The sequence below is a fragment of the Podarcis pityusensis genome (assembly GCF_964106645.2).
Source record: "Podarcis pityusensis genome assembly, chromosome: 15".
In the NCBI taxonomy this organism is placed as follows: Eukaryota; Metazoa; Chordata; class Lepidosauria; order Squamata; family Lacertidae; genus Podarcis; species Podarcis pityusensis.
Window position 1 is genome coordinate 17,937,011 of NC_138040.1, and position 19,365 is coordinate 17,956,375.

Here is a 19,365-nt window from a genome sequence, read left to right on the forward strand (position 1 = left end):
AGAATTCTTTCTCTTTCGTTGTGAGCAGTGCTGTTAACAAGCAGCTTCAGTGACTCCCGGAAAGGTTTTCCATTTTCTGCATTAGAAAACCTTCCCTCAAGTGCCAAAGTGCTTTCTCTGCTTTGCTGACCTTATTTTTTGACCCTGTGATTTGCCCAACATTCTGTCTTACAGTAACGTGTAGGTAACTCGGAAGCGTAAGTATTTCCCCCATCTGATTATTGTGATTTTCCTTTTCCATCCCTCACCTTTCAGAGAAAGGACAAACTTCGGGAGCACATGCAGAGAATGCACAATCCGGAAAGAGAAGCAAAGAAAGCCGACCGAATTAGCCGCTCCAAAACATTCAAGCCCCGGATAGCCTCCACAGACTACGAGAGCTTCATGTTCAAGTGCCGCCTGTGCATGATGGGGTTCCGGAGGCGAGGCATGCTGGTTAGTGTGAGGATGCTGGAAGGGCTGCAGGGATAGCTCAGTTGGTTAGAGCAGAGGTTTTCAACCTTTTTGAGTCCACGGTTCCCTGGGCCAACTACATTCTTTCTGCAGCCACCCCTGTGGGGCTCAGGAGCCCAGTTATGTCACCTCTTCCCTGCAGAGCTGGCAGCCTCTCACACCTTGGGGAGTGTTCCCTCAGCCTCCTCTCCCCTCTCCTTGGGAGTCCTCTGGGCAGCCGCTGCTTCCACCCCTGGTCTCTTGAGCTGCACCCCCTGCGTCAAAGAGAGGTGCCTCCCCACACTGCCCCACGGGGCCCTGGGACTTGTATGTCCATTCCCAACAGAAAGGGCTGGTGGACTGGCTGGCTGCCTGGGCTTTCTTGTCCACTTGCTTGCTTACTCCGAGGCAGCCTCAGCTCCTGGCAACCAGCACCCCCTGGCCAGCCCCAGAGGCACCATTTGCCTGCGGAGTTTGTAGCCAGGGTTGCTGCAACAGACAGCTGCACAAGCCTTTGGAAGGCAGAGGTGGGAAAGGGCATCAAAGGAGGGAGAGAAGGAAAGAGAGACAGAGGCCAGTGTTGCCCACGGCACCCCTGACCAGCATTCAAGGCACCCCAAGGTGCCACGGCACACTGGTTGAAAACCACTGGGTTAGAGCATGGTTGCAGGTTTGAACCTTGTATGGGACAGCTGCATGTTCCTGCATTGTAGGGGAATGAACTAGATCAGGCTTCCTCAAACTCGGCCCTCCAGATGTTTTGAGACTACAACTCCCATCATCCCTGACCACTGGTCCTGCTAGCTAGGGGTCATGGGAGTTGTAGGCTAAAAACATCTGGAGGGCCAAGTTTGAGGAAGCCTGGACTAGATGATGGTTAGGGTCCCAGCACTACAATTCTATAATACTACACCCCAGCTTCGCTTGAGATCTTAGCCCAGGCTTCTTCAAACTTGGCCCTCCAGATGTTTTTGGCCTACAACTTTCATGATCCCTAGCTAGCAGGACCAGTGCTCACGGCTGATGGGAATTGTAGTCTCAAAACATCTGGAGGGCCGAGGTTGAGGAAGTCTGTCTTAGCCAGTCAATCTCTGCCTATTGGGAATTGGTTTCACTAGGCAAGAAACCTTCTCTGTGAGCTTGTGTTATTTATTAAGATACACATGCAAATTTAGAGCAGGGAACACACTGGTGCAGAGACAACTCACTCCTCACCGTTGCACCGTCAGTGAAAGTTCTTTTGTTCTTTCAGTTCTTCAGTCTTGTCCATATCATTTATCACATTCCTATCTTCCAAGGCACTCAGGGCACTTCCAAATAACCTTTTTATTGAGCAACCATCTTGATTTGTTTTCAGGGACCTTAGGCAACACCAGCTATTTAACAAGCATTCATTCTGATTTGTTTGTGTGGCGCTTAGATGATGTGCCCAAGCAAGTGCTTTTATTCCACGCTTTCCAATGCATTTTCCTGCCACTTCCCTTATCACGAAAAGTCTGATCTTTTGGGGAAATGGCTTTGTTGCACTATAGCACCAGATCACCTTTCATTGCGCAACCTAAATTTGCTGAAAATAGCAACAGTCTGGAAGTACTCTCAGTTTAGCATGTGTGATTCTATGCTATGTTATCCTGTGAAACGGTGGGTGGCTGCTCAAAGACTTATCCATTCAGCTGAGCAGGATCTGGTCTCCCAGATTCAGGTGCTACACTCTCCCCATTCATCAGAGCGGTTGTCCAATCTTGGGCCTCTTTGCATGAATACTAGGCAGAAAATTCAGCATGCAGTGGTCTGTAAAGCTACTACTAGTAGTAGAAGCAAGTGAGTGATATGAGCCCCCCCAGTTTGCAGAGAAAAATATAGCAGCTGCCACAAGTCCAGGAAAAGTGTTTGCTCTCTCTGGACAGGCCAATACCGTTCTATGGCCCTGTAAATTTTGCTAGCACATGCTTAGCTTATTAGCCGGTTTGGAATTATTTGGAAATGCTGCCAGGGAACTTGTGTTTCCCTAACTCAGTGGATTTGATATGGCTGAGCAGCGTGTAGACATTACATTACACCTGTGTGGACAAGCTGGAGCAGTGTGAATCTGGCTTGTGTGGCTCTGGTAGGTGCCTGAAGCAGATCTATGGCTGCATCAGCAGGCGCCCACCCGACAGCTCAGCTCATACGACTTACTGTGCCAGCACCCACTTGCTTTCAGACATTTTGCAGTGGCACAGTGCAGGATGAGTTACAAGCTGAGCACATGTTGAAAAAAAATCACACAGCTGCTTGGGCATGTGCTAAGCATACTGATTCACTCAAGTTCTATTCACAATGCTCCTGTTTGGTGGTGTGAGTTGGCCCTGCGGCACATGACATCTTTCTTAGGCACTTTAGTAAATCAGACTAGGCTTTCAGCATTTTCCAGTCCTCGTACTAGTGATAATAACACTTAGCTTTTATACAGTTCCTTCCAAGGAGTTAACAGTGATTCACATGCATAATCACAATGATCTTTACAAGAGCCTTGGAAATCAGGTCAGGAGGGAGACTGAAGATGAGAGAGGGCTGCTTGGCTTCAGGCTTTCTCGCGAGGGAGGTGAGATTTAAACCAGGGACTCCCAGTTTTACAATTTAAGACTGCAAAAAATAAAACATGATCATTCACCATGGCACCTATCTTCTAGTGCCATTTTGTTTGTCTTTCCATAACCTGCTGATATAGAAATAGGTCTATTAAATGGCTGCTTGATAGCTTGGTTTCATTGCTGATATTATCTGCAAATGAATGCTCACCATCTTAAACAACGGATAGATTTGGCACAGTATTTCCCAAACTTTGGTCTTCAGCTGTTTTTGGACTACAACTCCCATCATCCCTAGGTAGTCAGGAATGATGGGAATTGTCCGAAAACAGCTGGAGACCCAAGTATGGGAAACACAGATCTAGCACTTCTGAATAGGTCTGTAGCACTCAGCCAAATGTATTTATTCATATCATTGTTGCTCTGTTTTGCCTCCAGAAAGCTTAGCAGTGGTGTGCATTGTTCTACACACACACATTTTATCTTTATAACAGTAGATTAAGCTGGGAGGTGCTTGGCCCAAGTCACACAGGGAGCTTCATGACCCGAGTGGGGTTTTGAACCTGGGACTCCTTGGTCTAGTCTGACCCTCTGGCCACACTTGTTCTCAACATTTCAGTGGCTTGAAGCACAGGCGTTCCTGTTCCTCACGGCCACATGAGCCAGCTGTTTAGCTGTTTGCTGTAACATGTTTTTTATTCCGCTGCTTTTTCATCTTAGGTGAATCATTTATCAAAGAGACATCCAGACATGAAAATAGAGGAGGTGCCAGAGCTAACATTGCCCATCATCAAGCCCAACAGAGATTATTTCTGTCAGTACTGTGATAAGGTATGAAATGAACCCACCTATCCCTTGGTGCGTGCATGGAATCATACTCCATGTATAAATCTGAAACAGATCTTGCAATTTCCCCCTTTTCTGATTCATTTCTTTTCCTGTTGAGGAGAGGACCAAAAAATATTTCTGCCACTCTAATAAATTAAATGGAAAGCACTTGAAGAAGAGAAGTTTGGGTCTGAGCTCACAGACTACTTCCAGGGATCTAAATAACACATTTCCATAGAAGAGGTTCCAAGGTGCTTTACAAATTGGGAGGTTTGTTGTATTGTGCTGTTGGGTGGTGTAGAAGGGTCTCACTCTTAACAAGCAACAAGTCATTTTCCCACTTGGAATTTGTAGGATTTGAATGAGCTATAGTTTCACACTGAATGCCTATGTTTGTCAAAGTCGATCTATGTTAATCAGAAAGATTGACCTAGTGTCAGGCAGGGGAGCACAATCAGGAAAACTGAGAGAACTAAGGAGAAAATATTTACCTAGCATAGTATTTCCTAAAACTGAATTGGATTCAAATAAGCTCAGAATACCAGTCACGGACCTATGCTCTGTTCTGTAAGGTACTCCATAAAGTTTGTATCAGTAAATATTGTGTAGGATCCTAGAACTAAAGTCTGCATCGGTGCATACTAGAGATTTATCAAATATGTCATTTAACTGTTGTATTTAGAATCTGGATGGTGAAAGAATAGTAAATGGGTAGATTGATGATTATGATAATCTATATGCTGCCCATCTGACTGGGTTCCCCCAGCCACTCTGGGCGGCGTCCAACAAATCAAAACACAATACAATATTAAAAACTTCCCTGAGCAGGGCTTGGACAGTAGATTTCAAGTGCTTGCTAATTGACTTTTTCATGCTGATGTGGTAGTTGTTCTATATTCATTTATATGGCATAGAAATGTGTGATGTTGCATAGTGATGCAGAACACCAGACGAAAGGCTCAGTGATGGGACACCTGTGGCCCTTGGATGTTGCTGGACTTCAGCTCCCATCAGCCCCAGCCAGCATGGCCAATGGTCAGGAATGGTGGGAGTTGTAGTCCAGCAACATCTGGAGAGCCTCCACAGGTTTTCCATCCCTGGGCTTTATAGCTCTGTAACACGGATAACAATCAAAATCTGCATATGCGAGTTGTATGCGTATAAGAAAACCAGGCATCTGATACGGCACTCAGCTGCTGAGGATGTTTATTACAGAGGCTTGCATATTGTGTGGTTGGAGATAGATGCCTGCTTTCAGCAGAGCGTTATTCATTCACGGTCCAAGTCTTCATCTCACAGGTTTACAAGAGCGCCAGCAAACGCAAAGCCCACATCCTGAAAAACCACCCAGGTGCTGAGCTCCCTCCGAGCATCCGAAAGCTACGTCCAGCAGGCCCAGGAGAGCCAGATCCCATGCTAAGCACGCACACCCAGCTGACGGGCACAATAGCAACGCCGCCAGTTTGCTGTCCTCACTGTTCCAAGCAGTACAGCAGTAAGGTACTGTGGGACTATCACTCCATCCAAATGTGCGTCCTGTTCGTGGATACTTTCAGCAATAACAGGTTTTAATGTATAGATGCAATATGTCTATTCTCGTATCACACGTTATCAAGCAACAGAGATGCCTAAATGTACCTCATTCATTAAACGGCAGACTAGACTAGGGGACTGATAGTCATGACTCTCCAATCAGTTAGTTCCTTGGTTTTGCGTTGTGATTGTGATGCTCACCTCACTAACTAGTGCTTTTACTACTAAGGATCCTTTTTAGGCATTAGCTTGCTATACAAGTGCCCTCCTTAGATAGCTACCTCTTAAGGCCATCCCATTTGCATCCTTCCAGAGCAAGTCGTGCATCCAGGCACTAAGGAAGAGTAGATATCACCAGTTGTCACACACATAGCTGTTCTATGCAATGATGCACCTGCAATTAGTAGGTTGCACTGCAGCCGTATTGTTCCTTTCAGGAATGGTTTAATGGCTAGATTATAGAGACTGGCCTTGTACCTAAGTGCCATAGCTTTTTATTCACAGTGCTGAATAGCTAATCATTTTTAGTTGTATGCCACCCAGGTACCATCTGGCAAAGAGTGGGTTTATAAATCCCATAAATCCCATAAATAAAAAACAATGAAAGGCTGTGGTTTTGTGCTACTAGCCAAGCCACTTGTGCAAAATGACCACTCGGTGGTCAGTACTGATTTGAAGGTGGTATAGGAATTTAATTCATTATCATCAAACGATCCTGTCATCATCAAACTATCCTGTATCTATCTACTTTCCACCTCTCCACAGACCAAGATGGTGCAACACATTCGCAAGAAACACCCTGAGTTTGCTCAGATTCCAACTAACACGATACATGTACCGTTGACAACAGCTGTAATCAGTGCTACCCCTGCAGTATTAACTTCTGACAGCACTGCTGGGGAGACCGTTGTGGTAAGTATTTGAAGGTACATAACAAAATTATGTAAAGAAGTAGAGCTATCTTAGAACCATTGGGAAATTCCAGAAGATTATGGCCCAGTTCCGACCAAATGACAAACCATGGTTCCTTGTGACTAGTTAAAACAAACCAAGGTATCCTATCACAGTGTGACAACCTGGTTTGCTTTAATTAAGCACAGTCAGAACAAACCACAATTCCTTTAGTCTGACATAATGGGAAACCATAGTTACTTAAAAAATGAAAGTTGAAGCTTTCAGCCTTCTCTCATGCATGAAGAAGGGGGAGCAGGGGAGTGCACAAGTCCCATGTTGGGTTTTCTGAGAACTCTAAAGGCTGCCTGAAGTGGAGTGTGATACAGTTATCCAGTCTCCCACAAAGTATGAATTAGGCTCTCCCACATCAGATGTTTCTTAGCAGACTGATGAATGTGAAAAGTGGTTCCTTGAGAGCAGGAAATTTGGAAACCATTGCCCTGCAGATGGAACTTTACTCGCATTCCCTTCTGGGCAGCCTTCTGAATGCCACATGCTAGTGGAGGGCAGGACCAGGTGCGAAATCAGGCAGAGCAACAGATGTAAAATTAACCTTTGTACAGTAAGCTTGTTTCTACCCACACACCCCTCTCTGTTTTCCATCCAGACAAGCAAATATCTTAAGAGTGCGAGAAGCTGGGACTGTAAGGGGGTGGCCTGTGGAGAGTGTAAAGGATTTAGATCTGTGGTTCCCAATGTGGGGCATCCCCCCACAGGGGGGCAATTTGATTTTTAAGGGGGGCAATTCGAGAATGAGTTATTAACAGTTAATAGCCTTTTAGGCTTCCTCCACATGAATAGGAATTCACTTTCTGAATAATAAGAATTATATGCCATGGGGGGGAGGACATCAGGATTTTAGAGATGCTTAGGTGGGGCATGGCCAAAAAAGGCTGGGAACCACTGATTTAGACAAAGGCCTGGAGGGCCACATTTGACCCACAGGCCTGAGGTTCCTCACCCATGCCCTACAGAATGTGGCTTAGGGTCTTTTGCAGAAGACACCTGGAGATGTTTGCTGAGTAGGCCCATTTTTCTAGCATATTTCTTCTGATTGTGGCACACTGTCATCCGCATAGCCTAGGCCTCACCATTGGGGTAGAGGGAAGCTGCGTGTAAGGTTTTCTTTTAACTATTCAGTTATAGGTTTCTGTTAGTTATGTCCTGTGCAATGAAATAATTACCAGGTTGCCAAGTGTTCGCCTGTCTATCCCTCTGCCTATCTTCCCCTTCTTCAGACAACAGATTTACTGACCCAAGCCATGACAGAACTGTCGCAGACACTGACCACCGACTACAGAACTCCGCAGGGCGATTTCCAGCGAATCCAGTACATCCCCGGCTTGCAGCAGCCTCAACACATACTACAGGTTGTGCAAGTGGCTCCGGTGAGTGTTCTGTCTGGTTTGCTTTTGTCTTTCTCGGTGTCATGGATGCCTCTACTGTGTCTCTGTCTCAGAGGCACTCTTGAGAAAACTGACCATCACCTGAAGGTGAACTAGGGAAGAAAGGTCCACCAGAGGGTTGGGGAAGATGCATGAATTGCCCACCAGTTGGGTGTAATAGATACCGTATTGGACTTGGGCCAGGGAGATCTGGATTCAAATATTTGCTCAGTCATGAACCTCCCCAAGTGTACTTGAACCTATCGCTCTCTCTTGGGCTAACAGGCTTCTAGTGAAGATTTTTTTAAAATGCAAGGAAAATGCCATGCACAAGCTCCTTGGCAAAAGGGTGGGAGACAGATCAGATTAGATTAATGGTGGCAGTGAGCACTGGGCATAGTGCACGTTAGGAGGTAAAGTTTGGCCTCTGCTTTGGAGGGATGGAATTGACAGGGGGTCCCAATGTAAAAACAAAATACTCAGTGACTAGGAGGCAGGGGAGAAATCACCTTGCAGGGTTAATGGGAGAGTGAACTATGAAATAAATTATAATTACTTGTCAGCCTTTCAGGTAGGCTGCGAAAGACATGAGATGTATAGATTTGAAAATGCAGAGCAGACAATCTTTTCAGCCCTATAATTTTAGTTGCTGCTGATAACTGGCTAAACAGTGCTGTTGTTGAAGCAATCTGAACATTGATTGAGTCCATCTTATTGCAGTCTTGCATTTCCTTTGTGGTTATTTCTCATTAAATGGCTAAAATTAATTAGGCTTTGTTTAGCAAGTAATATTCTAGAAATGTTTTCTGTTTCCCTGGTGTAAGATTCTACACCTAATCAAAATGTTAAAAGCATTTTCAGATACATGAACAAATCAAGATAATTACCTCCTGTTGGTGGTAAATTTCTTGTTTAGCTTTAAGTGGAGAGTTTGATTTTTTTCCAAATTGTTTATTAATCAGCAACCCTGCCCTGCTAGACCAGTGATGGCTCATTATTACTTGATATATTCGTATCATGTTAGCCTCTAGAGGCACTATGTCCAAGGCATTAGGCCTGACATTAGTTACATTATGGTAGCAATGTGGTTGCTGCTGCCTCAAGACAAGACTGCACACTGTTCCCATAACAGATGAATGAGAAAGCACATGAGAATCACAAGAGGACAGTAAGGGCAGCCCTAGAATTAGGCAGGGCAATGTGGCCTGCTTAGGTGGCTGGTTTAGGAAGTACTCTCAAGGTCAGCAAATTGTTATTTAGTTTATTTTTGCCATCATTTGGATTTTCAGCCCCAGGCACTACAATTTTGGGGGCCGTTTGTGAGATACTCAGTGGCTTGTCAACCTGGGTTATACTGAAGCAGGCCATGTATCCCAGCACTGTCTGCTCTGATTGGTAACGTCTCTCCAAGGTCTCAAGCAGAAGTTTCCCAGTCCTGCCATGCAGTATTACACCCTTCTAACCAGAGATGCCAGGGATTAGACCTCAGCCCATCTGCAGGCAAAGGGTGTGCTCTGCCATTACGCTGTAGTTCCTTCCCATCTTGCTGACTACTTTGGGGAAACAAGACAAAATATTACCATCTGGAAGGCTTTTATTTCATTCTTTTCGGCTACCTGCCATGGTGGGCCAATAGACTTATGCAGAAGGAACCCTAATCCTCAATGTACAGTGGTACCTCTGGTTACAGACGCTTCAGGTTACAGACTCCGCTAACCCAGAAGTAGTACCTCAGGTTAAGAACTTTGCTTCAGGATGAGAACAGAAATTGCGCGGCGGTGGCGCGGCAGCAGCAGGAGGCCCCATTAGCTAAAGTGGTACCTCAGGTTAAGAACAGTTTCAGGTTAAGAACGGACCTCCAGAACGAATTAAGTTCTTAACCTGAGGTACCACTGTATTGTTCACTCCTGCATCTTTCAAATAGTTTCTGTGTTCTTACATTACCAGACCAGAGTGGGATAAAGCTACAGGGAAGCTATAATTGTGCCTCAGCCCCAATAACATGTGAATCCAGACCCTGGAGTAAAAGGAGTAGCAATTCTGAACTAAATGCAGCCACAGCCCCATCATATATGATGATGACGATGATGCCACTCATCTGGCTGGGTTACCCCAGCTGCTCTGGGCGGCTTCCAACAAATCAGAACACAATAGGCCATCAAACATTTACGGGACGGAGTTGTGCTTTTATGTTTCTTTCCTCCCAGGCTACCTCACCCCACCAGTCTCAACATTCCACAGTGGACGTCGGACAGTTGCAGGACACTCAGACATACGCCCAGCATGCCATCCAAGTGCAGCATATCCAGGTCACAGAATCAAGCCCAACAGCCCCAGCATCTTCACAGGTCAGCCATATATACATTATTTAGTTATTTGTTACAGTGACTAACGAAACAGAAATGTGAAATTCTTTATTTTAGCTTCTGCCTTCCTCGGTCTGTCTGATGAAAATGGGGGGCGGGGGAGGCAGCTGTTATAGAAGTTTGAGGATGCAATAATGCTTAGAGGGGCTCCATTCACTGAAGCAAAGCAGCGCTGGTCCTATCCTCCAGGCTGAAGCCATGCTGTGTTAATGCGTTCAGTGTGTACATACAGACACTCTCCCTTTTTGCTAAATCTGTTGCAATTATTGATAAGTAGGACAGGCTGTGTAGGGACGCGGGTGGCACTGTGGGTTAAACCACAGAGCCTAGGACTTGCCTATCAGAAGGTCGGCGGTTCGAATCCCCGTGACGGGGTGAGCTCCCGTTGCTCAGTCCCAGCTCCTGCCAACCGAGCAGTTTGAAAGCATGTCAAAGTGCAAGTAGATAAATAGGTACCACACTGGCGGGAAGGTAAACTGTGTTTCCGTGTGCTGCTCTGGTTCGCCAGAAGCGGCTTAGACATGCTGGCCACATGACCCAGAAGCTGTACGCCGGCTCCCTCGGCCAATAAAGTGAGATGAGCGCCGCAATCCCCGAGTCGGCCACGACTGGACCTAATGGTCAGGGGTCCCTTTACCTTTAGGACAGGCTGTAGTTGCTTTTTATCACCCTTGTTGTGAGAAAAACAATGAAAAGCCCTTAAATTCTGCTTTGGCTGAGGGTTTTTTGTTTTTTGTTTGCTTTACACCCCAAACCAGTGTTTATAAATTAGAACTGTGTAAAGGCATACCTCGGAGATATTGCAGGCTCAGTTCCAGACTGCCGCAGTAAAGCAAGTATCGCAATAAAGCGAGCCACACTTTTTAAATTTTTGCTTCCCAGTTCATATAAAAGGCACACTATACTGTAGTCTATTAGGCCAGCACCCCCTGGCTGCAGAGGTGGGAGTGGAAAAACCCATCTCCAGCCCTAGCGAGCTCTGTTCTTATAGCCAGAAGAGGGGCAGTGGTGGTAGCAGGGGGCCAGGCTGCCTACAGCTACACCTGCGCCCTTGTAAGGACAGCACCTGTGAAGTGTGGTAAAGCAAAGCACAATATGAGGTATGCATGGATTGGCCTAAATTGTGTTTATTAGTTCCAAGGCAAAAGCACTGAAACAACAGGTGGTGTTCGTAGCTCAGTTGTGAAAGTAGATTTAGTCACTGCTTATGGGAAAGTTGTTGCTGTAACTTGCTGTAGGTGAAAAGTGCTATATTCGTAACTTTTGTCTTGCCTTGTGTTGTTGATTTTCACTGATTGAGAAGATTAGTGACAGGACCTTTCAAGTGGAGGTAATGTAACTAATATAGTATTGAGATCCTGAAGATCTATGCTGCAACTGACACTTCTGTTATTCCAGGTGGGAAGTCAGCCCTTAAGTCCTTCATCCCAACCATCTCAGCAGGAGCTCAGCCCTTCCCAGATGCAGGCAACCAGCTCGTCACAAAGCCAAACTCTCCAATCACAGCAAGGTTCTTCGGTCCAGCAAGCATATCTTCCCAGTTCATGGAACTCATTCCGCAGCTATCGTAAGTATGCAAAAAGGCTCTGCTACCGCTTGCTCTCAGAGGTGTTAGAAAGCGCCTGCACCTCATTCGCAGTTTCCAAGCTGTGATTTAATAAATAATGGTTGAGAAGCCCCTTAAAGAAGCACAGCTGTAAGGCTCCTTTGTATTACATATCCAAGTCTTTTATTTTCCAGGTTGAGCTACAAGCCATACATTTTCTGACGTCTTATACAAGCAGGCCAACTTTTTGTTCTAATTGCATTGCTTTGAGTAGGGTGTTGTGTAAACTGAAAACAATATTCATAGCATCACGCAGCTGATAAAATTTTGTAAGCATCACTAGATGCTTATGTTAATACACCACTACAAGAGAGGGTGGGGAGGCACATTTTCCTTGCTTCCTTTATTAGAAGGCCAATGATACTTAAATTTCATCCATAAATTGTAAAAAATTGTTAAAAAAATCACAATTAGGGCTGGAGGGGTTATGCTAGGAGGTCCCAGGTTTAGCTCTGACAAGTCACAAAAAGAGTTTACAGAGATCTCAGAAGGCACCTTTTGTTTTTTAAATGTACTTGTAGCCTACAGATGCTAGGGCCAAGTGTTTTCAGACTTGATCTTCTCAATATATTTATATTTAAAAGCCACAGGCTGAAATGTAGATTTCAGTGAGCTTCAGGTAAACCCACAAGGCTTACTTTGACCTTCTGAATGTTTTTTTGTATTGATGGTGTTTAAGTGAGAGTCCTGCCCTCCTTATATGAGAGCAGGCCTGGGGCTAAATTCAGTGAGGTTAAGACTACATCTTAACTCTATTTCTTTATCTTCTGAATTTTCCCCTCTAGCCTCTGATATTCAGATGATGACCCTCCCACAGGGCCAGTATGTGATTGCGGAGGCAGCCGTAGGAACTCCTGTCACTACAGTGAACACAGGGCAAGTGAAAACAGTCGCCCAGGTAAGATGACTGAGGAAATATAAGGAAAGCACTTTGAACATTTGAAATATGTTGCATACCTCCTAAGCAGCATTATTATGGGTGGTCAAAGAAACATTCAGAATTCTTGGTAATAATAACTGGAAGCTATTGTATAGGGCTTTTTCTAAATGTTCCAGGATTAATCCCATATTATGGATGTGGGGACTGAGAGTGCCTAAGAGTAAAATTGCATCTTATTCTGGCAAAGTCAGATCACATGTATGCTTAGCAGAATGAGTCAGTTATGTTCATGAAATCTGTTATTTTAGAAATATTAATTCGTCCCTTTTATATATGCTAATCCCTCATCTTGGTTCAAAGGTATATGTGTATGTGAAAATGGCATCCCCGGCACTCCCAGAGCTGGTGCAGCAAGTGGACCTTGCCCAGCAAGCAAGGTCAAGAACTTAACAGTTCTTTTAGCAGCAGGTGTGCTTTTTAGCTCTTGGGTTTGTTTGCGGGCAAGGCCCTCTCAGCACACTGGCCCTGGAAGGCTAGGGATGCTCACATTAACTTGTGAGAGCATCCCAGAGCCTTCGTAGTCAGTGTGCTGAGTGGGCCTTGCCCAGCAAGCAAGGTGGAGCACTTAAAAACCATTTTCACACCAGGTAGCCCCTAGTGGACCTGGTGCGAAACGAGCTTTTTGGCTCTCCGCCTTGCTTGGGACTTGTGCAGTTTCAGCCAGCCCACCTTCAGCTACTTATGGTTGAAATCAGGCAAGTCGGATGCATGTAAGATGAGGGATTACTGTATCAAGGAACATTTAAGGAATAACTAACCCAGCTCGAAGACCTGCTCTAAATAATAAATCACTTGTGTGCCACAGGGTGCAGCAAACACCAGGTTATTTTACAGTTCCGACTTTTATTGACGTAACCTATATTTTTTGTGTATTCATAACGTACAACAACCAAAGTTGAGGCAGAAATAAGTTATTGAGGATATGAGAGGAAAATATTAAAAACAGGATAACCTATGTTGGTTTCTTTTCCTGTAGACACATTACGTATTAGCTGAAGGTCAATCTGACTTGGATGTAAAGCCAAACCTCTCACTTTCTAGTAGCATAGAAGTGGGTCTGTCTCAGCCACCGACACATTCTGACTCCTTGGAATCACAAACGGCGAATCAGCAGCAAACGACGCAATACATCATAACCACCACAACCAATGGCAATGGAAGCAGTGATGTGCACACGGAAAAGCCATGAATTCTCCTTTGTGGCAGAGAAAGGAGGAGATCCAGCTGAATCTGCTGACTTTTTAGATTCATAATCCTGAATATCTGAGGCACTAAGAGATGTTTTAACAAGTTTGTTTGTATAACTTGAAGTTCCTCGTCTCATGCTGAATTCGCAGAATTTCAGGTCTAAATGATACCTAAAGCTGCTCACAGCCCTGTTAGGATGCCAGCAATTCCCGGAGCTCTTGAACAAAGAATGGTGTAAAACAAAATGGAAACTAAGATTCTTCTGGACCCCCCCTTTTTTAATTTATTCCAGGGGAACCCTTATTTTTCATTTGTTGAAGCCTACACAACAATGAAAGGAAAGGTTTGCTGAACACGTAACTGCTGGCAGAATATGTCTCATGTATGTGTTTCATACCTGCAGTTTTAAAAAGCAGTCTGTCTCAGTAGCTAATTACATTTCTTTTGGCTTAATTTCTTAAGCAGCCATGGACGAAAGGAATATACCAGCATAGGAAGGGGGGGGGGAGAGAAATAAATAGGAAAATTGCCTGAAAGGAAAGGAGCAATTACTGAACATTGTTTCCCACAGTGTTTGGGACAGTTGGGACAGTGAAACTGTGAAGCTGTGCAGAAGCAGTTAAGTTATTTTTCTTTTCTTTTTTTAAAATTTTATTTTTGGAACCTTGTGAACTGTTTACATGCCGTCTGCACTGTCCTGGTACTCAGTTCTGGAGAGTATGAAGGAAGCTATCTTGGAGCCCTCCCAAGTCTCAAACCTATTCAAATCACAGGAGCATTTAAGGTAACACTGAGTTTCAACCTTCACCTTGTTGACGGTGTTCCTTCTGTACAAGGGCGAAAGATTCCTTTTCCCTAGTAAACAATAAAAAGGCTCAGTGATGTTTTAATGTGTCCGGCAGCTTTCATTGTATATGTTACTAACTTGTACCAGGGCTGGGGTTTGAAACCTAAGTGCATTTTATTAAAACAACTGCTTTGAACTTTGTTCCTTTTATACAGTTGCTGTTGGAGGGACCCCTTTACTTCACAGTATTGGATGATAAATCCACAACCTTCAGTTCAGCATAGCTGGAGATCTTGTATTTCTGCTGCCTGAAATATTTCATTCATTCCTCTCCCACCCTTACTAGGCGCTGTATAAAAACTGCAAATAACTGGGCTGTTTCATAAAATGACCAGCCTTGCACTCAGGAAAATGAACACAAAGACAGCAAATTGCTATTTCAGGGCAGCAACAAAAGACATTAAAAACAATAGCTGCCTGACTGAATACGCCCGGGGCATCCCTTGTGAAAGGCATATTATTGAGATTCATGGGGTTGTGCAAGAGAGCTGTTCTGATCTTGTGGGTCCCCCCCCCCCCCCATTTCACTGCAGCTTGTGCTACAAGAGGCATTCCAGGTGAGACAAGGATAAAGTTTGGGACCAGATAAAGGAGAAGCTGTTTCTTTAAGGCACTTCATTTGCGTGCTGGCCCCATTCAGGAGTCTGTCTGCTTTTTAAACCAATTGGGAAGTATCATTTCAACAGCAATATTCGGGCAAACAGAAGCTACAGATTCCTTTTTACTACTGTTGGGAGATATATACTACCCTGGAGTGCCGCTGTGTAATACACTGCTTTTATTCCAGGCCTCTTCAACCCTCTGGTGCTGTGATGAATTGTATATGGAACACCTTCATCCTTTCGTTTTGAAGTGTTAAGTCGTTTAAACAGGAACAGAAGTTGTTCGGGCCATCTCGGCCATCACAAAATCAGCCTGGCACCTTAGTCATAAACCTATTACCTGGAAGAAAATCCAATTAATTCCAGTGAAATGGACATACATATAATGCAGACGGGAGCAGGGAAGGAGGGAGATGCCTTCCTCGATAAATGGCAAATGCTCCACAGCTTGATTCTGTGAAACGCAATATTGTTGTCTTAAAAACCCCCCACATACCTTATTAGTTCGAGTTAGCCACTCTGGAAAGATGTACAGCAATCACCACATCGGTCAAGTAGGTGCTCTGTGATTTAGCAAAGCAGAATGTGTTCACTAGACCTCGCAAACATACAAAATTATAAACCCTAAACAGAAAGGGAACGCAAGGCTCTTCCAAGTTGTTGCTAAAAGCAGAACAATGTTACATTACCGCAGGGCAGAAGCTTCTTGTTCTTTGTCTTCTCACCTACACCACTAGGCCACCAAGTAAGAAGGATGGTGGTGACCTATGTAACAGATATGTTATGATATAAACAGATATGTGAATCAGATGTGCAAGGGGCAAACAGAGGAGAGGTGGGGGAGCCATTGCACGAGTGGAAATTCTTGTACAAACAAGGACCAACTTCGTTAGCTACAACCCAAAGTCCTTTTCTTCTTTAAAACTGCTAAAAGCTGGGCAGTAAAATCACAACATTTAATGAAAGAAGAACCTAGCACAAGTTACTACAATGTGCTGATCTAGTCTTGTTCGGTAGTGTTATGTTCATTGTACACTCAGTGACTGATGTAGCATGCTAATATTATTGCACTACCTTCCCAGGTGTCAAAAGAAAGCCTTGCCCCTTTATATATAAACTATATTGATTTGTTGCTAGTGTATTTTGCAGGGCTAGCATATCCCACACTCTCACACAATCATGCCTGCTGCAATATGGTTGTAATAACGAACTTTATCTGCCCTGGGTTAACAGTGTGATTTTTTAAACCTTCACCTCTTTGTGATATACCTGGGAATCTGGGGGTTATAGTTTGGGGATGACCCATGCACTGCAGGCATCGATGCTCACTCTTCATGAGACTGCAGCACTGCACCTGATTTCTTGGAAGTAAGCCCCAGCTGAACTCGGTAGGACTTACTTCTAAGTAAACAGAGGATCCATCCGCACGGTCTTTTCGCTTATTTTGCTCATGCATACATTCCTTCATGACAGGAATTAGAACAGCTACCATTTTATGCATGAGAAATGTGTTAAAGCAGTCTAGTAGTTTCAGAGCTGTGTTTGAACCTGTGTATTTCAGAGTAAAATTTAATAGGAGGATCCCTGTGCCTTTATTGGCACAGCTGCATAAATCGGCAGAATCAGCAGGCAAAACTTGTTTCAGTATAAACATTCAGTGATGTGACAAGCCTTAACTGCTGCTTTTCTCGGTGCTCTGCAGTTGTCAAAAAGTACATGAACAGTGCCAGAAAAGAAAAATCAGCCTTGGCTCCTGTTTATTTGTATGCATTGTAATTTCCTGATAGGGCTATAGAAATAATAAATTGTGTGTTGGGGAGGAAACAGTCAGAAGTCCCTCCGCCATTTTACTTGATGCAAAAATATACAGAGTTGTTTGTTCTACTCAGAGTTGATCTACTGAAGTTACAACGCAGAGTACTAACCACCATACGATCACGGCCCTCCACCTCAGTTCAAATCCGAATCATGGCAAAAGTTTTCTAGGGACGCGTGTGGCACTGTGGTCTAAACCACTGAGCCCCTTGGGCTCTCCAATCGGAAGGTTGTTCGAATCCACGCAACACGGTGAGTTCCCATTGCTCTGTCCCAGCTCCTGCCAACCTAGCAGTTCGAAAGCACACCAGTGCGAGTAGATAAATAGGTACTGCTGCAGCGGGAAGGTAAGCGGCGTTTCCGTGTGCTCTGGTTTCCATCTCAGTGTTCCATTACTCCAGAAACGGTTTAGTCATGCTGGCTACATGACCCAGAAAGCTGTCTGTGGACAAATGCCAGCTCCCTCAGCCTGAAAGCGAGATGAGCGCCGCAACCCCATAGTCGCCTTTGACTGGATTTAACCGTTCATGGGTCTGTTACCATTTTTTTTTAACTGAAGTTAATGGGCTTAGTGCCATTAATTTCAATGGATCTACTCTGTGAGGGCTAACACTGGCCATAGCCCACAAGCGCCTCCTGTACTTTTGTGACAGGCAGAAATTCAGCAAGGCAAGCTTTGCCCACTGGATCTCCATACTGGAGAAACCTACATCTTTTGAATTTCTGCCTCTTTTGCAAAACGAAAAGGCTTCATTCCATTGCTACATTCTTGCCTAGAAACACAAAACACTTCTTCCAAGAGCAGATAAGGGTAAGCTAGGCATCAAATGAAATATATCCTAGTACAATAGGAAGGCATTCAATCTCATCCCATGACACATTTGATGTTCATTCAAAGGTAATCCCCACTGAGCTCTATGGGACTTAATTTTATTACATTCATATCCAACCTTTCCTTCAGGTCCTAGTCCAGCACTCTAACCACTATACCACATACTCTAACAACACAATGCTGCTTACAAGGCTAGAATACACATAAAAATAAAACTACAACTTCTGTTCCCTCATCCCACCCCCCAGAAAGCTAAACATACCAAATGCAGACTTGACTAAATGTATCTTCAGAGTTACACCTGTTTGGAACCTCCATTTTCAGAACCATTCTACTGCTGAATACCAGCTACCCAGATAGAGAAATGAGCCTTACTTCTAAATATGTGCGCATCCTGGGTTGAGGCTGCCGTTGTATGCCCTTACCCAGAAGGAAGCTCCATCAAGCTCCAAAGAGCCTTGTAACATGTTAACAAATCATTACATAGCACAGCCATCAGCTTTTAGACTGGAGCCCGACTTCAAGGTGCTACAAGCTGCTTTTGCTGTTAAGATCAGCAGCACTTGATTAAACCCCTCTGCAAGGTGTTCATCAGACTTCCCATCATAGGATTGGCTGGCCAGCTCCATGAGGCCTCCTTTCCTTCAACTGTCACCTGGCAGCAGCCATCCCACCAGGCTGCCGCAGTGGGGGACATGGGAAGCAAGGCTTATTCCAACAGGCACCTCCTGCCTCTGAACTATGCAAGCTAGTCATTTTTAGAACTGTTGAAGAACTAGCATCTGAGTTTGATTCCACCCTCCAGGACCATTTTGTTTTAATTGATGTCAGCCACTCTGGGAGCCTTTTAGGCTGAAGAGCAGTATGTATATATAGTGCTTCCCCCACCCCAAATGTTTAGGGGTACTCTCATTTTGACTCAAGAAAACCACAATTTTATAGTTCAGGACAAATAAATACAGTAAATGAACAAAAGTACAGATTCACAAAATGTTTAGGGGTATGCATACCCCTGCATACCTCAGAAAAAAGCACTGTGTGTTTATATATATTCATAAACATATAAAATTTTACAATCATAAAATTGACTGTGAAAACAGAAACCTCAAAGCGGTTTACAACAAAATAATAAATTTATCAGTTAAAACACTAAAAACAACTGTTTAAAACAAAAATTAAAATAATAAATGCACTAAGAATTCTACATGCCCTAAAAGAAATGCTCGAAATAAAATAGCCAAATAGATCATATATGCTGCAACCTGACACGCTGACCCAGAAATAGCCCCCTGCCGTCAATCAATCAGTGGACTCTCAATCATTCCAGCCGCTGGAGACGCAAACAGGGAACACGAGGCGCGCCGTACCGCCGCCGCGCATGCGAAGAAGACGACGACGAGTGCGGCTGCGCGCTTTCGCCCTTCTGGAGGAGGAGGAGGAGGAGGAGGAGGCGCGCATGCGCGACGT

General features: G+C 44.5%; 1 protein-coding gene and 1 long non-coding RNA gene across 7 annotated transcripts in view; one reads left to right on the forward strand and one right to left on the reverse strand.

Annotated features, from left to right (window-relative positions):
* The window catches only part of PRDM10 (PR/SET domain 10), a 75,891-nt gene extending 61,195 nt beyond the window's left edge, over nt 1–14,696 (forward strand). For all 6 annotated transcript variants that reach the window (XM_080983397.1, XM_080983395.1, XM_080983399.1 and 3 more), the window contains 9 exons: nt 256–435; nt 3,723–3,833; nt 5,130–5,330; nt 6,129–6,275; nt 7,556–7,705; nt 9,910–10,050; nt 11,467–11,635; nt 12,460–12,572; nt 13,591–14,696. In XM_080983397.1, the coding sequence (XP_080839523.1) occupies nt 256–435; nt 3,723–3,833; nt 5,130–5,330; nt 6,129–6,275; nt 7,556–7,705; nt 9,910–10,050; nt 11,467–11,635; nt 12,460–12,572; nt 13,591–13,803 (1,425 nt within the window). In that variant the 3' untranslated portion in view covers nt 13,804–14,696. The remainder of the gene's footprint in view (nt 1–255; nt 436–3,722; nt 3,834–5,129; nt 5,331–6,128; nt 6,276–7,555; nt 7,706–9,909; nt 10,051–11,466; nt 11,636–12,459; nt 12,573–13,590) is intronic.
* LOC308464387 lies at nt 13,912–19,290 on the reverse strand. The gene is made up of 2 exons (XR_013979992.1): nt 19,161–19,290; nt 13,912–15,584 (listed from the first exon to the last, which is right to left on the reverse strand). It is a non-coding gene; the product is annotated as an uncharacterized lncRNA (long non-coding RNA).
* Between the last annotated feature and the right edge of the window lie 75 nt (nt 19,291–19,365).